Here is a 21639-nt window from a genome sequence, read left to right as displayed (position 1 = left end):
AAATTCTATACATATTGCAAAATGTCTTAGTATTGTTCATTCTTTCAGTCCTTTCTCTTCCTCGTATGCCTCTAAACTCACTCTTTCTCTTCTCATTGCTTGATTTTTAAATGATTCTGTAACAAGTTCTAAGAAGTCCATTATGCAGTAACAAAGAATTCCAGCAGTGAGCAGCAGGTTCTAAGCTTGTCTGCTTTCTTGAGTGGAAGACTGCCCTCATCCCTCACTAATGGCAGAATAGGACAATTATTGCAAGTTATTGCACGATTGCCAAGCACTAGGAACCCAGCAAAAGTTCTTTATGCCAATCAGACCTGTTGGGTGGATATGTGGACAAGTGTTAAAGAACGTTTCTGGAAGAAGTATACATCATCTTGTTTTAAAGCATTTGGGAAATTATTGGGAATTAAATAAACCCTAGGGTTTAATTGCTTTCCCAGGCATCTAGGAGTTAGAGCTAAAGTTCTTTGTTCTGAATTTTGGGAAAGAGATCATTTCAGTTCAGTTTTCCCTCCCTTGTTAACTTCTCTTTCCTTTTTTTTTTTTTTTTTGTCGTAGTCAAGGGGATCCAGAGAGTCATCATCGACCTTATAGATGAGTTCAAAGACGAATTCCCTACCGTCCTAAGATTATCACAGAGTAATAAGGTAAAGTAATTTCATACCTTTAAAAATCACTGCAGCAAGTGAATTTTTAATATACTGACAATTTTTTTTTTGATTTTTGGGCCACACCCGGTAATGCTCAGGGGTTACTCCTGGCTATGTGCTCAGAAGTTGCTCCTGGCTTGGGGGACCATATGGGACACCGGGGGAATCGAACCGCGGTCCGTCCAAGGCTAGCGCAGGCAAGGCAAGCACCTTACCTTTAGCGCCACCGCCCGGCCCCAATATACTGACAATTTAATGCTTGACTTTGAAATCGGGACTTTAACTTTAGGAAAATATTAATTGCATCTCATATTAATTTTAAACATTACTCATAACGAGGGACCTATCAAAAGTAAACATTATGAACAAGAAAATAAGATAAACTACAAAGACAATTACAATGTCATTAGAAATCTGGAACTCACACAATGTCTATGTAGTATATTAAGATATGCCTAAAATAAAATCAGAAAAATGTGTAAGCATAATTTAAACTATGTGCAAAAATATAAATATAAATGATAGAGGTATAAAAATAGATAGGGTGTGGGCTTGTGTTTTAATGTGGAAAAATAATGATAGCATCTTAAAAAGTATACATGAATATATAAATGTTAAAACTTTCAAAAGAGTTTAACAGGTAAAATTTTGTGGATGCAAGTATAGACAGAAATTTTTGAAGCAATATTTATTTTAGGGAAAAAGTAACATCATAGTTGGGCCACTCATGGAAACTAATTTATTCAGAACTACAGTTCTTAATGGAAAAACATATTTCAATCTTTTTGACTATAGCTAAGGAATAGTAACAATTTATCTAGAAAGTAGACTTTTGACAAAGTCAAATGTGAACTAAAACCTGTAGGTAAATGAAAAAAAAAAACACTCTTTATAACATAACAACAACAACGTCTATAGTTACTTTTAATCATGTGTTCAAACAATTAGGCATATGAGGCATGCTTTACATTGTCCTATGCTATAAAGAAGGAATACAGAGATAAGAAGACAGAATCCCTTTATTCAATACACTCAGTATAATGGAAACAGAATTGTAAATAGTAATTGTATTGAAATATAATCAATAGATTATATTCTATTTTTTATATTCTGTATTTTGGATAGCTATATCCAAAATAGAGGAACAAATGGTTCTATGTAGGAAGCTTAATGAATAAAAGACAGATGGTTAAATTGAATTTAAAAGGATGAACAGTACTTTTCAAGGTGAAGAAAGGGATAAGATAAGTAGATAGAAACAAAAAAGAATATCCTGAGGGCTGGCGAGGTAGCACTAGAGGTAAGGTGTCTGCCTTGCAAGCACTAGCCAAGGAAGGACCATGGTTCGATCCCCCGGAGACCCATATGGTCCCCCCAAGCCAGGGGCAATTTCTGAGTGCTTAGCCAGGAGTAACCCCTGAGCATCAAACTGGTGTGGCCCGAAAAACCAAAAAACCAAACCAAACAAACAAACAAACAAAAGAATATCCTGGAACAGTGTCAGGTTGAAATAGTATTAAATAGCAAAAACTATGTTCCCAAAATGTTAAGTAAATTTAAATAATATGAAAAGGATGAGAAAGGAATTAATGGTATATGGTATATTGGGAAATATAAGCACAAGTCAGAATATGGGTATCTTTCTATAGCTATTTTGATGTGGGTCAATGTTAAATCACATTCTTACATGCAAAAAACTGGGTAAGATTTCCAGTTCCCCTCCTGCTACTACACCCCAAAGCTGGATTTTTGTCTTGTTTTGACACCAGGAAGATTTGAGCATGGAAATAATACTCAGTTTGTATTTTAAGAAGAGTGAAATTGGGCTGGGCAGTGGCGCTAGAGGTAAGGTGCCTGCCTTGCCTGTGCTAGCCTTGGACGGACCATGGTTCGATCCCCCGGCTTCCCATATGGTCCCCCAAGCCAGGAGCAACTTCTGAGCGCATAGCCAGGAGTAACCCCTGAGCGTCACCGGGTGTGGCCCAAAAACCAAAAAAAAAAAAAAAAAAAAAAGAGTGAAATTGAGGTCTGAGTGGAGATTGAGCTCCTAGTAAGATTTTTTTATGATAAATGATAGTTTAAAAATAGGATATTAACATTGAGAATGGATTAGATATGAAATATATTTGGCATATATTGAAACTCAACTTCTTTTTTTCTGGATTTTGGGGCCACGCCAGGTGTCTCTCAGGGTTACTCCTGGCAGGCTTGGAACCATATGGGATGCCAGAAATCGAACACAGGCCATATGGAAGGCAAACATTCTTCCTTCTTACCCTATGCTATCACTGTAGCCCCAGAAATCCAATTTCTTCTTTGAGTTTCAAAAAGATTGATTCCTTGGGTAACTCAAAGACTAGTGATCCAATTAACTGAGATAGATTATCCTGGTAAAGTTGGTTTGTGGACAATTAAAATTGTCCACAGTTTAATGATTATGCTACATCTTGTAAAACCTATGGTGTTGAGTCATAAAATTGATAAATAGGCTGGAAGTCCAAGATATATTTGGGCTAAAGATAACACACACACACACACACACACACATATACACACACACATTGTACAGTTGTATATAAGGCCAAGATAATACCATTGCTCAAGAAGAAAATATAGTAATATTAGATCATAAGACAGAGTCACTATGTCTCTAATTCCAGTGTTTAAAGTGCTCAAAAAGAGAATAGAGGTAATTCTATGTCAACCAAAGGACTAGGAAAAAAGGGAGGGAGGGGTTAGTCATCAGAATTCCAAAAGAAGGCAAACAAATAAATGCTTGTAGATTCAAAGCTGATTATTGATGCTCTTAACCAATTATTTCCCCTTATGTTATATAGAAAAAACATAGAATATCACATAAAATTACTCATATAGGGGCTAGAGAAATAGCCTGAAGGTAGGGCATTTGCCTTGCATGCAGAAGGACAGTGGTTCGAACCCCAGCATCCCATATGGTCCCCTGAGCCTGCCAGGAGTGATTTCTGAGCGCAGAGCCAGGAATAACCCCTGAGCACCGCTGGGTGTGACCCAAAAACCAAAAACGAAGAAAATAAAAGATTACTCACATAGATAACAGGAACTATGCTTGTCTGCTACCTAAAATGCAATGAGTCCAACTACATTATAGATTTCACTTTGGTTCACTTTCTAGAAGAGTAGAGAAGAAAATCCACCATCTGTGTGTGTTTAAATAATGGTATAATTTTTCTGTCAAAGGATTCTTTGAAATTGTGCAGTTTTTTGTTTTGATTTTTGTTTTTGGGTCTAGGCCCAGTGATGCTCAGGGGTTACTCCTGGTTCTGTGCTCAAGAATCATTCCTGACAGGCTCTGAACCATATGGGATGCCTATAATCCAATCCAATCTGCCATGTGCAAGGCAAACACCCAACCTGCTGTGCTATCACTGTAGCCTGAGAAATTGTGGTATGTGTGTGTATTTTGTCTTTATTTTATTTTTTATTTAAACACGTGGTTTATATGTGGTAACACATGTTGTTCATAAAAGTTTGTTTTCCACAGATAAAGTTGTTCATGATTGTTACAGTCATACAAATGTATCACAACCCTCACCAGTGCACATTTCCTGCCACTAATGTCCCAGTTTCGCTCTCACTTTCCCTGATGCCCTCTTCCTTCCCGCTTACCCTCTGCCTGCTTCAAGGTAGGCATTTTTACTTCTCTCACTCTTTTCTTCTTCTGACACTGTGGTTTGCATTACTGTTAATGAAGGCGTGCCATGCATGTCACTCTATCGAGTTTCAGCAACCCAGTTATTGTCCAGAGTGATCAATTCCAACTATCACTTTTAGAGTAGACCATTCTCTACTCTAACTGCATTCTCCATACTTTGTGGCAAGCTTCGTACTGTGGACTGGTCCTTCTAATCCTAATCTCTATTGTCTATAAATATCATAAATTGTAGGGGTTTAATTTTGACTTTTTCTGTTTGCTTTTTGGGCCACATTCAGTGTTGTTCAAGGCTTACTCCTGGCTTTGCACTCAAGGATCACTCCTGGCCGTCTTAAAGGACCATATAGACTAGAGTATAAGGTTGAACCTATGCTGGCTGAATGCAAGGCAAGCACTCTAAGCACTCTATATAGTACTCTGATGCCTTCTTTGAAATTTTGAAATTTTTAGAAGTAATAGCTATTTAACCTGTTAATTAATATACTGGACATTTTTAATTGTGTATATGTTATGTATACACAATGCATTGTGTATGTTATGTATGTTTTCTCTGTTCATCATTTAAACTTTTTGAAAATACTTGTTTGGGACTTTTTTTTTTTGGTTTTATGGGCCACACCTGGTGACGATAAGGGATCACTTCTGGCTATGCGCTCAGATATCGCTCCTGGCTCAGAAGACCATATGGGACGCCGGTATTCAAACCCAGGTCTGTCCTGGGTCAGCCATGTACAAGACAAACTCTGTACCACTGCACTATTGCTCCAGCTCCTTATGTAGAAAATACTTGTTTGGGTAACTCGAACATAAAATAATGGTTATGGGTTTATATATGTATGTGTATATGTTTAATTGTCAAGTATCTAGTACCGAGTTTTCTTACACATGATGAATGTATGCTACTATAATAGGCTATATTTGCAACTGACAATTTGTGAGCAAGGATCGATTACTTTGGAAAGAGTTTCTTAAAATAATTACAAAAGACCGACTCAGAGGTAAAATTGAAAAGTGTACATCTTTAGAATTAGAATGTAGGTTCTGATATTTATCCTAGGGAGAAATAATATATTCATATAAAGACTTAAGTACGTACCTGTGGTGGGATTAAAAACCATTAAGCTTTGATTATATGTGTGAGATCAAGTACAGCAGTTACAAGGTACTTCGGTTCCTATCTATAAAGTAGTTCGTCAACATCAGTGCACTGGAGAACCAATTCACCAGTCACTTTTCAAAGAGTTCTTTTCCAGAATAGAGAAAACATCCAACAACCATCGGACGTTAAAATGTCAGTCGTTTTAGCCAAGATCAACAGAGGAACATTGATTCAAGGGTTGAACAGCATATCCAGATCTTCTAATTCCGTGGCCAAACTTCTGAAGCCTCAGCTTGCTTGTAGGCTTTCAGAGTTAAGGGACCTATCTCATCGTCTACTGAGGGAAGTTAACGAACCAAAGCAACCCTTATATAAAGTGAATGTAAGTAAATATTGCATTCAGAAAAATATGTACCCTATTTTTAAAACTGCAAGATTTAAAATATAAAGATGTAGCACATTGTTTATCCTGTATCTTTATAATAATTGAGTAAGAGAAGTAAATGTTGAGTTTTTTTTTAGTATCTTATATTCTCTGGTTTAAATAAAGCTGAAAGGAGAAGTAATGTGGACTTTTCCCTATCTAACGAATTGTATAAAAATTTCAATTTCAATGGTTCAGTTTAAAAATATGCATTAAAATTACCATAACTTGAAAATTTGCATACCTTACCAGTGAATGTTTCCTTCTCCTTTATATCTTGCTTACAAGAGAGTCTATTGGATAAAATGTATTATGTATATTTAACTATATCATATAATCAGTGTATTTATATTTATAATTTTTATGTTTTCATTGATTAATCATTGGTTTAGCAGGGGTCTCAAACTCGCGGCCCGCGGGCTGTTTCTGGCTCTCTGTACATTTTGTGGCCCTGCCCTAGAGGAATCTTTTTTTGTTTTGTTTTGCTTTAGTTGTTTGGGTCACACCCCACAATGTTCAAGGCTTACTATTGACTTTGCACTCAAGGATCACCCCGACTTTGCCTCCTGCGGCCCCCAGGTAAATTGAGTTTGAGACCCCTGGTTTTTAGTACTATGGAATTTTAAGGCTTCATCTTCACACTTCTTCATGTTTGAAACAGTCATTCCTTCCACTACCAAGTTTTACTGCCATTCCACCACCAGAAAGATCCTTCTGCTTATTCCGCCAACCCTCTTTCTTTTTTCATATTTTTTCTGGTAATACGATAGATTTTACTAAGTGTAGGAGCTAGTTTCCTTGTTTCTTGCTAGTTCATTTGCTTCAACAATTCATTTTTCACATGAGTGAAGCCATATAATTATCCTTGGTGTACCCTTCCTTATTTCATTTTCTCAAACACCATCTATTTTCTCCCCAGAGGTTCAATTTTTATCTGTGAAGTGGCATTTCTACTATCTACTACAGCTTCTTTATGTAGTCATCATCTGCTGATGGGCATTCAGGTTAATCTCATGTTTTGCATAGTGGGAATAAGGTTTCTATAAACAAACAGGTAAAAATACCCTTCCAAATTAGTGCTTTCATATTCTTTATTAGATAAATGGCCATAAAATTTCCTCTTTTTTGTTTTTTGTTTGTTTGTTTGTTTGTTTTTTGAATCACACCCAGCGTCACTCAGAGGTTACTCTTGGTTCTGCACTCAGAAGTCATTTTTGGCAGGCTAGGGGAACCATATGGGATGCTGGGATTCAAACCGGGGTCCATCCTATATTGGCCTCGTGCAAGGCGAACACCTTACCACTGTGCTATCGTTCCGGCCCCCCGTTTTTCTTTTCTTTTCTTTCTTTTTTTTGTTTTTGTTTTTGTTTTTTAGTTTTTGAGTTACACCTGGCAGCGCTCAGGGGTTCCTTCTGGTTCTATGCTCAGAAATCGCCCCTGGCAGGCACAGGGGACCATATGGGATGCCGGGATTCAAACCACTGTCCTTCTGCATGAAAGGCAAATGCCTTACCTCCATGCTATCTCTCTGACCCCTCGTTTTTATTTTCTAAGAAATATTTATACCACTTTCCATGATGGCTGAACTTATTTTTATTCCCACCAAAAGTGCATCCGAAGTTCTTTTTATTTACATCTTCATCAATACTTAGTATTTCCATTGTATTTAATATATTTCTTACTGGTAGGAGGTCGTATGGTAACTCATTTGCATTTTTCTAATAACAAATGTGTTAGCAATTCTATGGTTTATACACACACACACACACACACACACACACACACACACACACACACACACACACACACACACACATATATATATATGGTTTTGGCAGTGCTCAGGGTTACTCCTGGCTCTACGCTCAGAAATCACTCCTGGCAGTCTTGGGGGACCATATGGGATTTACTTTTATTTTATAATATAGTTTGAAGCCTATAGAGTGTAATGACTATTTTTCTCTTTCAGAATTTGACTATATGTCTTTTTGTTTTGGTTTAGTTTTTAGTCCATTATAAATTTTAGTATTTTGGTTCTATTTTCTTGAAAAAGTTATAAATTTTTAATAGGGATTGAATTGAATCTATATTGCTTTTAGATAAGAGGGTAATTTAAATCATGTTCATTCTTCCAAACCATGAGCACAACATTCCATTTCTTTGTTTTCTTTTAGTATTATCATATAGTTTTTTGATTCTTTTGTTACTCTTACTCCAAGATACCTCATTTTTTGGGGGTGCAAATGTATATGAGACTTTATTCTTAATTTCTGAGGGTCATACCTAGCACTCAGGGGCTATCAGGGTTATTTACAGAGGTAATATAGAGCCAGGGTGCAAACTCAGGACCTCATGCATGCTAGATATGGCTAAGCTCCTTATACAGAGCTATCGGTCTAGCCCTATCAATGGACTATATTATGTTGAAATATACTCCAAATAAGGTCTATTCACAATTCATTGAGCAACTTATCTTATGTCATAAGTGGGTGTTGAATCTTGTCAAGTTTTTTTCAGCATTTATTAATATTATGTCAGTTTAATTTTTCCTTTTTATTTATTTTTTATATTTTGTTTTTTGGGTCACACCCAGCAGGGCTCGGGGGTTACTCCTGGCTCTATGCTCAGAAATAGCTCCTGGCAGGCTCGGGGGACCATATGGGATACTGGGATTCAAACCACCGACCTTCTGAATGAAAGGCAAAGGCCTTACCTCCATGCTGTCTCTCCGGCCCCAATTTTTCCTTTTATTAATATGGTGTATTACATTAATTTATTTGCCTATGTCAAACCATCCTTGCATTCCTGATATGTCTCACTTGGTCATTATGAATGGTTTTCTTCACATATTGTTGTATTTGATGTACTATGATTTTGTTGAGAGTTTTTAACACTGATTTTTATTAGTGTCTGTAGTTTCCTTTTTGTGTGTACTTCTTTTCTAGTTTGGGAATTAAAGTGGTATTTATATCATAAAATATGGAAGATTACCTCTTCAATTATTTAAAGAATATGATGAGAATGTTATTAGTTTGTCTCTGAAAATCTTGTATAATTTGCTGGTGAAACCCTATGGTTCTGGCTTTCATTCCCAAGGAATAAAAATTTAAAAAAAAATTTTTTTTCTGGGGCCAGAGTGATAGCATAATGGTAGCACATTTGCCTTGCATGCGGCTGACCCAGGATAGACCTCAGTTTGATTCCCAGGCATCCCATGTGGTCCCCTAAGCCAGGAGCAATTTCTGAGAGCATAGTCAGAAGTAACCCCTGAGTATCACGGGGTGTAACCCAGAAACCAAAAACCAAAAAAAAATAAAATAAAATTTTCTTTTCTGTACTTGCTTTCAGTCTATTTTTTTCTATTTCTTCCTGATTCAGTCTGGAAAGTACCTTTGATACTACAAAATCTATTAATTTCTTCCAGTTGCACAATTTGTTTTCACATACCTATTTAGAATAGTCTTGTGATCCTTTCCATAGCTATGAGATATGATCTTATCTCCTATTCTTTATCTTTATCTCTCTCTCTCTCTCAGACACATACACCAGGTTATATAGTTACATTTTTTTTTTATTTAAGAACTAACTATTGGTTATTGCATTTTGCTTTCTAGATTTTTTTTTTCCATCACACCTTCACTAGCACCCGCGTCCACACCTTCAGGGCCATGGCCCCTAGCACTTGCTTTCTAGATACTTTATTTCTGCTATTTTTTTTTTTTTTTTTTTTTTTTGGTTTTTGGGTCACACCCGGCAGTGCTCAGGGGTTACTCCTGGCTGTCTGCTCAGAAATAGCTCCTGGCAGGCACGGGGGACCATATGGGACACCGGGATTCGAACCAACCACCTTTGGTCCTGGATCGGCTGCTTGCAAGGCAAACGCTGCTGTGCTATCTCTCCGGGCCCTGCTATATTTTCTTACCCCTGACTTATTTGGGTGGGAGGGTCATACCCGGCAGTGCTCAGGGGTTACTCCTGGCTCTACGCTCAGAAATCGCTCCTGGCAGGCTCGGGAACCATATGGGATGCTGGAATTTTGGACCACCATCCTTCTGCATGCAAGGCAAACACCTTACCTCCATGCTATCTCCCCCGATCTTTTAAATATTTTTATTGAAACACCTTGATTATAAACATGATTTTACTTGGTTTTCAGTCATGTAAAGAACACCCCCTTCACCAGTACAACATTTCCACCCTCAATGTCCCAAATCTCCCTCCTCCCTACCCTACCCCTGCCTGTACTCTAGACAGGCTTTCTACTTCCCTCATTCATTCACATTGTTATAATAGTTCTCAAAGTAGTTATTTCTCTAACTGCACTCATCACTCTTTGTGGTGAGCTTCATGTCATGAGCTGGACCTTCCAGCTCTCCTCTCTTCTGTCTCTGTGAATTATTGCAAAATGTCTTTTATTTTTCTTAAAACCCATAGATGAGTGAGACTACTCTGCTTCTATCTCTCTCCCTCTGACTTGTTTCACTCAATATAATAGATTCCATGTCCATCCATGTACAGGAAAATTTTATGACTTCATCTCTTCTGACAGCTGCATATTTATTCAATTATGTATATGTATCACAGTTTCTTTAGTCATTCATCTGTTGAAGGGCATCTTGGTTGTTTCCAGAGTCCAGCTATTGTAAATAGTGCTGCAATGAATATAGGTAAGAGGAAAGAATTTTTGTATCGTATTTTTGTGTTCCTAGGGTATATCCCTAAGAGTGGTAAAGCTGGATCGTAAGGGAGCTCAATTTCTGGTTTGGAGGAATCTCTATATTGCTTTCTGTAAAGGTTGGATTAGATGGCATTCCCACCAGCAGTGAATAAGAGTTCCCTTCTCACCACATCCCCACCAGCACTGCTTGTTCTCATTCTTTGTGATGTCCACCAATTTCTGTGGCATGAGATGGTACCTCATAGTTGTTTTGATTTGCATCTCCCTGATGATTAGTGATGTGGAGTATTTTTTATGTGCCTTTTGGCCATTAGTATTTTTTATTTGACAAAGTGTCCGTTCATTTCTTCTCCCCTTTTTTTGATGAGATTAGATGTTTTGTTCTTGTAAAGTTCTGTCAGTGCCTTGTAAATTTTGGATATTAGCCCCTTATCTGATGGGTATTGGGTAAATAGTTTCTCCCACTCAGTGGGTGGCTCTTGTATACTGTGTACTATGTCCTTTGAGGTGCATAAGCTTCTCAGCTTAACATATTCCCATCTGTTTGTATCTGCTTCCACTTGTTTGGAGAGTGCTGTTTCCTCCTTAAAGATGCCTTTAGTCTCAATGTCATGGAGTGTTTTACCTACATGCTGTTCTATATACCTATGGTTTCAGGCATGATATCAAGGTCTTAAGTTTATTTGGATTTGACCTTTGTGCATGGTTTTAGCTGGGGTCCGATTTAGCATTTTTGCCAACACCACTTGTTGAAGAGGCTTTCCTTTCTCCATTTAGGATTTCTTGCTCCTTTATCAAAAATTAGGTGATTGTATGTCTGGGGAACATTGTCTGAGTACTCAAGCCTATTCCACTGATCTGAGGATCTGTCTTTATTCCAATACCATGCTGTTTTGATGACTATTGCTTTGTAACACAGTTTAAAGTTGAGGAAAGTAATGCCTCCCACATTACTTTTCCCAAAGATTGCTTTAGCTATTCTTGGGTGTTTATTGTTCCAAATGAATTTCAGAAGTGTTCTATCCACTTCTTTGAAGAATATCATGGGTATCTTTAGAGGGATCACATTCAATTTGCACAATGCTTTGGGGAGTATTGCCATTTTAATTATGTTAATCCTGTCAATCCATGAGCAGGTTATGTGTTTCATTTTTGCGTGTCCTCTCTTGGAGCAGGTTTTTTTTTTTTTTTTTTTGGTTTTTGGGCCACACCCGGTGACGCTCAGGGGTTACTCCTGGCTATGCGCTCAGAAGTCTTGGAGCAGGGTTTTATAGTTTCCTTTGTATAGGTCATTCATGTATATGGTCAAGTTAACTCCAAGATATTTGAGTTTGTATGACACTAATGTGAATGAGGTTGTTTTCTTAATGTCCATTTCTTCCCTATCATTATTGGTGTATAAAAAGGACATTGACTTTTGTGTGTTAATTTTGTAGCCTGCCACCTTGCTATATGAATCTATTGTTTTTGGAAGCTTTTTGGAAGAGTCTTTAGGGTTTTCTAAGTAGAGTATCATGTCATCTGCAAACAGTGAGAGCTTGACTTCTTCCTTTCCTATCTGAATTCCCTTGATATCTTTTTCTTGCCTAATTGCTAACTCGACAACACAAACTTTAAACTCAGAAAAGTGTAAGGGACAAAGATGGACACTTCAAACTAATCAAGGGATATATGCAACAGGAAGAAATAGCTTTACTAAACATATATGCACCCAATGAGAAACCAGCAAAATATCTAATACAATTATTGACAAATTTGAAAGAAGATATCAATAATAGCACAATAATTGTGGGAGACATCAACATGGCTTTGTCAACACTTGATAGGTCAACCATACTGAAACCCAACAAAAATATACTAACCCTGAAAAGAGAAATGGAAGAAGAGGCCTAGTAGATATAAATAGGGCACTCCATCCTCAGAAACCTGAATATACATTCTTCTCCAATGTACGTGAGTCATTCTCCAAGGTAGACCACATCTGGCACATAAAACATACCTCCATAAAATCAAGAGAATAGAAATTTTGCAGGCTACCTTTGCTGACCACAAGGCTCTGAAATTAGATATGAACTACAAAGGGACATAGAAGAAAAACTTTAACAACTGGAAATTAAACAGCCTACTACAGAACAACCAGTGGGTCCAAGAGGAAATCAAAACATTTCTGGAAACAAATGACAATGAAGACACAAACTATCAGAATCTATGGGACACAGTGAAAGCAGCACTGAGAGGAAAATTTATAGCTTTGCAAGCACACATCAGGAAGGAAGAAGGGGCATACCTCAATAGCCTAATGACAGAGCTTATAAAATTAAAAAATGATCAACAAAGGGAACTGAAACTAGGGAGACAGAAGGAAATAACAAAGCTTAGAGCAGAAATCAAGGAAGTGGAAACCCAAAAACAATCTGAAAATCAACAAAACAGAAGTTGGTTCTTTCCAAAAATAAACAAGATTTATAGACCATTGGCAAAACTTACAAAGAAAGAGAGAGAAACTTGATAACCTGCATTAGAAATGGAAAAGGGAGGTCACTACAGATATTGCAGAGATTCAAACTGTAATCAGAGACTACTTTGAGAAATTCTATGCCACTAAACACAAGAACCTGGAAGAAATGGATAAATTCTTGGACTCTTATAACTTCCCACAGTTGAATAAGGAGGATATAGCATATCTAAATACCCCTATCACTATTGAGGAAATTAAAATGTCTCCCCAAAAACAAAAGCCTAGGCCCAGATGGATTCACGAATGAATTCATTCGAATCCTTCAAGAGGAACTACTACCAATCCTGGCCAGGCTCTTTCATGAAATTGAAAAAACTTGAACACTTCCAAATAGCTTTTATGAAGCCAGTATCACCTTGATACCAAAACCAGACAGAGATGCTGCCAAAAAAAAAAAGAAAATTACAGACCAATATCCCTGATGAACACAGATGCAAAGATCCTCAACAAAATCCTGGCAAATAGTAACCAATGCATCATCAAGATCATTTACTACGATCAAGTAGGTTTCATCCCAGGAATGCAGGATGGTTTAGCATCCATAAATCTATCAACACAATAGACCACATCAACAACAAGAAAAATAAAAATTACATGGTCATATCAATAGACGCAGAGAAAGCATTTGATAAGGTCCAACACCCATTCTTGATAAAAACTCTCAGCAAGATGGGAATGAAAGGATACTTTCTCAATACAGTTAAGGCCGTCTACCACAAGCCAGTGGCAAATGTTATCCTCAATGGAAAAAAACTAAAAGCCTTCCCTCTAAATTCTGGTTCAAGACAAGGCTGTCCTCTTTCACTACCCCTGATTTTTGACTTTTTACTCTTTTTTGTAGTTCCTTCAGATATAAGGTTAAATTATTTACTTGAAATTTTCTTATTTGATGTGATACAGTAAAGAATGAAGGTTTACTACTAGTCATAATATTTCATTTTAATACTTCTGCTTCATCCTATAAAGTCTGATAACTCAGCAGTCTGTTTTCATTATTATTTAGATAATTTTTTTATTTCTTTCTTGACTTTTTCATGGATCTATGAATTATTCAGAAACACATGCTGGGGTTATTCTGTTTTTTATTTTCGTTTTGACTTACAAAACGTTTACAAAACGTGTTTACAAAATTTTTCAAATCATTTTTACAAAATAATTGAGTTTTGACTAAAACCTTCATCAGTGCATGTTTCCCATCACAAGGTCCTCAGTTTCCCTTCTACTCTCTCCCTTGCCTGCCTCTTGGCAGACATTTTATTTCTCTATTTCACTCTCACCCTCCCTTTTATCCCCTCATTTATATACTGTGATTTTCACTACTGTTAATGAGAGAGTATATATGATGCATATCATTTTATCCCATTTTAGCACCCCGTTTTTGTTCAGAGTGATCAGTTCCAACTTTCCATGTACCTTCTCTACCCAGTATTTGTGGCAAGCTTCCTACCATGGACTGGTCCTCCTGACCCCTCATCTCTATTGTCTCTAGATATTATTACCATTTCATATTTTAATCTTTCTTATATAACATAAATGAATGAGATTATTCTATGTATCTCCCTTTCCCTCTGACTTATTTCACTCAGCATAATAATATCCATAAACATCCATGTATAAGCAAATTTCATGACTTCATTTTTCCTAACAGCTGTGTAGTATTTCGTTGGGCAGATGTATCACAGTTTCTTTAGCCACTCATCTATTCTTGGGCAGTTGGGTTGTTTCCAGATTCTGGTTATTGTAAATAGTGTTGCAATGAACGTAGGAATGCAGGGAGCTTTATTGTACAGTGTTTTGGGTTATATGCCTAGGCGTGGTGTTGCTGGATCATATGGGAGCTCAATTTCAAGTTTTTTTTTTGTTTTGTTTTTAGGAATATCCATATTGTTTTCCAGAAAAGAAAGGCTGAAGTAGATAGCACTCCCACCAGCAATGAGAGTTCTCTTTTCCACGCTTTCACACCAATTTGTTTTTGTTCTTTGTGATGTGTGCCAGTCCCTGTGGTGTTAGATGAGACCTCATTTTTTTATTTGTATTTCCCTGATAATTAGTAATGTGGAGCAATTTTTCATGTGCCTTTTTTTGCCATTTGTATTCTCCTTTGAGAAAATGTCTGTTCATTTTTCTCCCCATTTTTTTATGAAGTTAGATGATATTTTCCTGTTAACTCCTGTCAATACCTTGTATATCTTAGATATTAGCTCCTTATCTGTTGGGTATTGGGTAAAATAGTTTATTACATTCCATGAGTGACCTTTTTACCCTAGTCACTGTTTCTGTTGAAGTGTAGAGGCTTCTCAGTTTAATGTATTCCCATTTGTTTATCTCTGCTTCCACTTCCTTGCACAGTAGTGTTTTCTCTTTGAAGATGCCTTTAGTCTCAATGATGTCATGGAGTGTTTTGCTTATATTTTCTTCTATATACCTTATAGTTTCAGGTCTGATATCAAGGTCTTTAATCCATTTTGATCTGACCTTTGTTCATGGTGTTAGAGTTCCGAGTTCACTTTTTTTGCATGTCTTTTGGCAAGGTTTTTTGTTTGTTTGTTTGTTTGGTTGGTTTTTTTTTGCTCCACTTTGTATTTCTTGCTCCTTTATCAAAGATTAATTGATCATAAACCTGTGGGTCCAGCTTTGAATATTCAAGTCTATTTATTGATCCCCACAGGTCTGTCTTTATACCATTCCCATGCTTTTCTTTTTCTTTTCTTTTTTTTGGCCACAACTGTTTGATGCTCAGGGGTTACTCCTGGCTAAGTGCTCAGAAATTGCACCTGGCTTGGGGGGACCATATGGGACGCCAGGGGATCAAACCGTGGTCCTTCCTTGGCAAGCGCTTGCAAGGCAGACACCTTACCTCTAGCGCCACCTCGCCGGCCCCCATTCCCATGTTTTTCATTGACTACTGCTTTATAATTTTTTTTTTCGGTTTTTGGGCCACACCCGCAGTGCTCAGGAGTTACTCCTGGCTGTGTGCTCAGAAATAGCTCCTGGCAGGCACAGGGGACCATATGGGACACTGGGATTTGAACCAACCACCTTAGGTCCTGGATCGGCTGCTTGCAAGGCAAACACCGCTGTGCTATCTCTCTGGGCCATATAATATATTTAAAGTTGGGGAAAGTGATTCTTCTGATCATTTTGGGGCCACGTCTAGTGGTACTCAATGGTTACTCCTGGCTCTGTGCTCAGAAATCACTCCTGGCAGACTTGGCGACCTTATAAAATGTCAGGGATTGAACCTGAGTCTGCAACATGCCAAGCATGCACTGTATCCACTGTGCTATTATTGCTCCGGCCCCATGATCATTTTTTTCTTCGCCAAGGATTGCTTTAGCTATTTATGGATGCTATTGTTACAAAATAAATTTTGTGAGTGTTTGAGCCATTTCTTTGAAAAATGTCATGGGTATTTTTTATAGGAATTACATTAAATCTGTACAATGCTTTGGAAATATTGACATTTTAATTATGCAATTGTCCCAATCCATGAGCAGAGTATGTTTCCACTTCCTAGTGTCCTCTTTTACTTCTTAAAACAGTGTTCTATAGTTTTCTTTGTATTGGTTTTTCACCTCTTTAGTTAAATTGACTACAAGGTACTTGATCCTTTGAGGCACAATTGTAAATGGGCTTTTTTTTTTAACTCAATTGATTGATTGGTTGGTTGATTGTTGAGCCACACCTAGCAGCACTTAAGGGTCACTCCTTGCTTTGCACTCAGAAATTGCCCCTGGCAGGCCGGGGAATCACATGGGATGTCAGAAATCGAACTGGGTCCCACCTGGATCAGTCGCATACAAGGCAAATATCCTATAGCTGTGCTGTTTCTACGACTCTGGATTATTTTAAATGTATTTTTTCTCTTTTATTATTTGTGTATAGCAAAGCCCTGGATTTTTGTGTATTAATTTTCTAGCTGCCAGTTTTCAATACAAGTATTGTTTCTAGAAACTTTTTTGTAGACTCTTTAGGATCTTTATATACAGTATCATGTCCCTACTGCCATGCACACCTCCTCACATGGCCTCTATAGTAAGCCTTTTCCTAGCAGCTACTTCTCTACTCTGGGCTCTCTCAGCCTCTGTCTTCCTTTCAGCTGCTCTTTCCAGGCTTCCTAACTGGCTTCCAAGCTGACTAATTCCCTTTGTTGATGCTACTGTTGCTGCTGCTTCTTTTGCTCAGTTGCTAATGCTGAATCTCTGATGATGATGCCTCTCCTCCACTTCTCTCTCCAACTCTCTTATCTCCTCTCTTGCCCCAAGTCAGCCTCCTTTACCAGCCCATTGTGCGGTTTTGATCATTCAGGTGGGATAAATAAAAAGTTGGGGGAGGGAATACCTAGGGTGTGACCTGGTGATACTATATTGGATTAGTCCTTACTTGATATTCTGTTCCCACCCTAGGGTGGTACCTGATTCTTTTTTTTTTTCTGTTTTTTTCTTTTAATTTTTTATTTAAGCACATGATTACAAACATGATTATAGTTGGGTTTCAGTCACAGATAGAACACCCCCTTCACCAGTGCAACATTCTCATCCCAATGCCCCCACCCCTTTCCCATCCCCTGCCTGTATTTGAGATAGGCATTCTACTACAGTTATTTTTTTTTAAGTTCAGTAAGCTGTTTTTTTTTTCTTTCTTAAAGGATAAGTGTTAAAAAAAATACAGTAGTAAAGGTGTGAAAGTGGCAATCGCCATTGTTTGCACAGGCCCAGCAAAATGTGGGGAAAACGGGGGAAAAAAATCCTTGGCCTGATTACAAGAAGGCCTCACCCAGAAGTTTATTGGCATAAGACCAACTCTGGGCTCCAGTCATACCAGTCTGTCCAACATCTGAGGTATCTGATTCTTGTCAATAAAGCAAGGGTCTGAGGAAGGCTGAGGCTCATTCTTAGGTCTTCTTCCACTGAGCTGCACTCCATCTTAGGAGCAGAAAGCTTTTGTGGTTTGAATTCCTTGCTTGAGCACTGGATTTCCTGAACCCATTCTTGCACCTTTTCACTGTGTGAATTATTTTCTGCGGATCTCTACAACTGGGACTGTTACCCCTGACCTAATCGGACAGGGGAATGGGAACTGCCTTTCCTGTCTGGGAGCTCCGTGGGAATCAAACCCTAACCAATCTCCTAGAGAACATAACACTTCACTGGATACTGTAAAGCGATGACCCGGTAACCCCATCCAGTCAAAGCCAGAATCTGCCGGAAAAACACATCTGCAGTTCCAAGTTCCACTGACTGGGGGCAGGAATATGAGTGGACACCGGATGTTTCTGGGGCCTGCATCATAGAGAGACCATATCTTACTGTCGTCATCGCCCACAATAATCTCTTTAAGGGGAACTGTACTTCTAAACCAGTTATAATTAGGAGAGATTTTAATCTCTCCCATGACTAGGTGAAACGGAGGTTAACCTGCTGAGACCAACCTCCAGAAGAACTCTGATCTCACATACCGGTGAGGGGCGCCAGAGGGGGACTTCTTTGTTAATTTTTATCTGGATAGTATGTCTATTGATGTATTGATAAAGTCCCTACAAAAATCATGTTACTGTCAATGTATCACATGAAGAATGTAAATAATCTGAAAGCCCTCCTATTAGGTTATATATAGACCACCAATTTATATTCTAGCTGAATTGACCCCTTAACCAATAGAAAATAGCATATACATAGACAGATCTTGAATTTTGTTAGGGGCTGTGGAGTTTTGGGGTGTCCCCTCCCATGTTATTCCCAAGATTTATTACCAGTTATTCCCATCTTCATGCTTAATGGAGGTCACTGATGAATGGTCTGGGGGCTATGTGTTATGGGTATTAATTAATTCAGGGCTTTCCATATGTATAGACTCCAGTCCTTTTGAGCTATCTTCCCAGCCTTAGCTCTAGCTCCTTTTTTTTTTCTTTTTAAATCCACTTAGTAATTCAGTGTCTTGATCATAAAGACCATTCCTGTTTAGATAATTATTGATATTTTATTTACCATTTTATCTTTTGTTTCTAGTTTATATTCCTGTTGTTTTTCTCCCATATGTTTAATGTTTTTTCATGTGAATGATTTATCCTGGTATTTCTCTCCATCTCCCCACTTATTTTTTTCTTCTAAGAATCTCTTAGATTTTTGTTTTGTAGTTAACCTTGGTGATCAAGGTTATATAATACAGCTATATCCTAAAGGGGACTTTTTATCTGCTATATTTTTTGACTTGCTATCATTTGATTGTATCAGTTCTGTCCTTTCCTCCTACTCAGTCTTTCTTTTTTGTTGTTGTCTCTATTACTATTATTTTTGTTTGTACTATATTATTGTTTCTTCTCTTACTCAAGATTGTCATCTTTTGTTTCCTCTTTTTATGGAGAACTCTTTTCAACATTCTTGATAGAGAAAGTTTAGTGGTGGTGAATTGTTGGTTTTAACTGGAGAATTTTCCAGGGAAAGGATTCTTGGCTGAATGATAAGTTTTTGTCTTTTAGTATAAATTATATCTGTAGTATATAACTATAGTCTCTTTTAACCTGGTGACTTTTTCTGAGACACCAGATGAGAATGAGAGCCTGGTAGAAATACCTGCATGTGGTATTTTCCCCCCTATAATTCTTCAGTGTTTTCTGTAGCACTGATGTATAATATAATGACAATATATATAGGTTGTTTCTAATAAAAATTTTGAGTTTTACTCTCAGGTTCCTGAATACTTATAATTAGTTCTTTCCTTAAATTTGAGTTTCCAGATATTATTTATTTGACTATTGTCTTTGCCCTCTTCTCTCTTTCTGGCACTTCTATAATTCTGATGTTTAACTTTATAATATTTTGGTAGACTTATTTTCCCTTTAAGTCTTGGTTCTTTATATGAAACATTACAATATTATACTTAATTTCTAATATTCTTTCTAGTCTGACATTGACTATTATGCTTTCCATGCTAGACTAAATTTTCTTCCTGGCTCTTCATACTCAGAATCTAAAAGAAACCATTTGAAAAATTTTTATATTATTTTTGGTGTCCTTGGTTAAGCACTCCTTGTGCTCTTGTAGCTATTTTCTGATATCTTAGCCTCTTTGTTGAGATTTTCTAAATTTATTAAGTTGTGTATGCCACCTTTTCTTCATTCTTGGTTATCTCCTCCAATTCTATGTCCTTGTTTGCCTTCTGGAGACCTATTTTTTTTTTAAAAGAATTCCATATTAGTTTTACAGCAGTTGCTTGCAGAATTTTTGTGCTTATGCACCTAGGTTGGTTTTTTAAAAATTTCCCTATGTGACTCTGTGTCATTAATATAGGAATTTTCCTTTGGTCTAGCAAGGAGCATATGGGCAGCAATGACAATGTGATCAAGAACCTGCTCCCTGGCTTGCCCTGCACCTGAAAGTGTTGCATTCCCTCACCCCCAAACCTGCTCTGCTGACTCTTATGACATTAGTACAAAATCTGTTGTGAAATCTCTTCTTTGCTTTTTTGGGGGGGGAGGGAGGTTGGGGTCACCCGGCAGTGCTCAGTGGTTATTCGTAGCTCTTCGCTCAGAAATCGCTCCTACAAACAGAGTCAGAGGAATATATGGGATGCAGGGATTCTAACCACTGTCCGTACTGGGCCGGCGGCTTGCAAGGCAAACGCCCTACCACTGTGCTATTTCTCCAGCTCTCTTCTTTTTTTTTTTTTTTTTTTTTTTTTTTGGTTTTTGGGCCACATCCGGCATTGCTCAGGGGTTACTCCTGGCTGTAAGGCTGTCTGCTCAGAAATAGCTCCCGGCAGGCACGGGGGACCATATGGGACACCGGGATTCGAACCAACCACCTTTGGTCCTGGATCGGCTGCTTGCAAGGCAAACGCCGCTGTGCTGTCTCTCCGGGCCCTCTCCAGCTCTCTTCTTTGCTCATCTACTATCTTTGATTTTTAAAGCTCTTATCAGTGAAATATTTAAACTTATATAGAAGTTGACCAGAAATCCCACTTAGGTACATAATGATAATAATATTTGGCCATATTGTAAAATAGTAGAGGGAGAGAGGACACTTCCTTTGCATCTGTTGTTGTATTTTAAGTCTGGTGCTCTTCAACTTTTCTAGGTGCTGTAGTGCTGAGATTGTAGTGATAGACTTGCAAGCTTTATAAACAAGGGGCCTCAGAAATGAAAAACTCTGGAGTAGATACTTTTGTGGAGATTTCAGCACCAGGATTTACAAGAATGGAGCAGTTACTTAGCCGCTAAGCTGATTGGCTGCCTATGACTTGCAGCTGCTCTAGGCAGCAGTGACCTAGATAATCAACTTCATGCTGACTTCAGCCAAGATGTATCAAGCCCAGGACAGAGTTGTTGACGTTGGCAGGCAAAGCAGGGCCACAGGACCTAGAGCTCATCTGTGACAGGATCCTCTTTATAATGGCACTAAAGAGAACTGTTTGTACATTATGTCTTGGTGTGCTAGAGGCAAAAGATGGGCAAGAACGGAGAATATGCTCAACCTCTAAAATGCCTGTGCCATTAGGTAGAAAACAGTGAACTTGTGTTGTCTAGTTCAGGATCAAGATCTGAGAGTGAATAAAGGAAAGTTTCTTCCTCACTCCCACTG

General features: G+C 37.9%; 1 protein-coding gene across 1 annotated transcript in view; it reads left to right on the top strand.

Moving 5' to 3' along the window:
* Nucleotides 1-301: 301 nt before the first annotated feature.
* The window catches only part of SPATA9 (spermatogenesis associated 9), a 29275-nt gene continuing 7937 nt past the window's right edge, over nt 302-21639 (top strand). Inside the window, exons 1-3 of the mRNA XM_049769154.1 lie at nt 302-362; nt 559-647; nt 5595-5822. Of these exons, the coding sequence (XP_049625111.1) occupies nt 302-362; nt 559-647; nt 5595-5822 (378 nt within the window). The remainder of the gene's footprint in view (nt 363-558; nt 648-5594; nt 5823-21639) is intronic.

Source organism: Suncus etruscus, chromosome 2, assembly GCF_024139225.1.
Source record: "Suncus etruscus isolate mSunEtr1 chromosome 2, mSunEtr1.pri.cur, whole genome shotgun sequence".
Classification (NCBI taxonomy): Eukaryota; Metazoa; Chordata; class Mammalia; order Eulipotyphla; family Soricidae; genus Suncus; species Suncus etruscus.
Note: the sequence above shows the minus strand (reverse complement) of the source record. Positions and strands in the feature narration are given on the sequence as shown.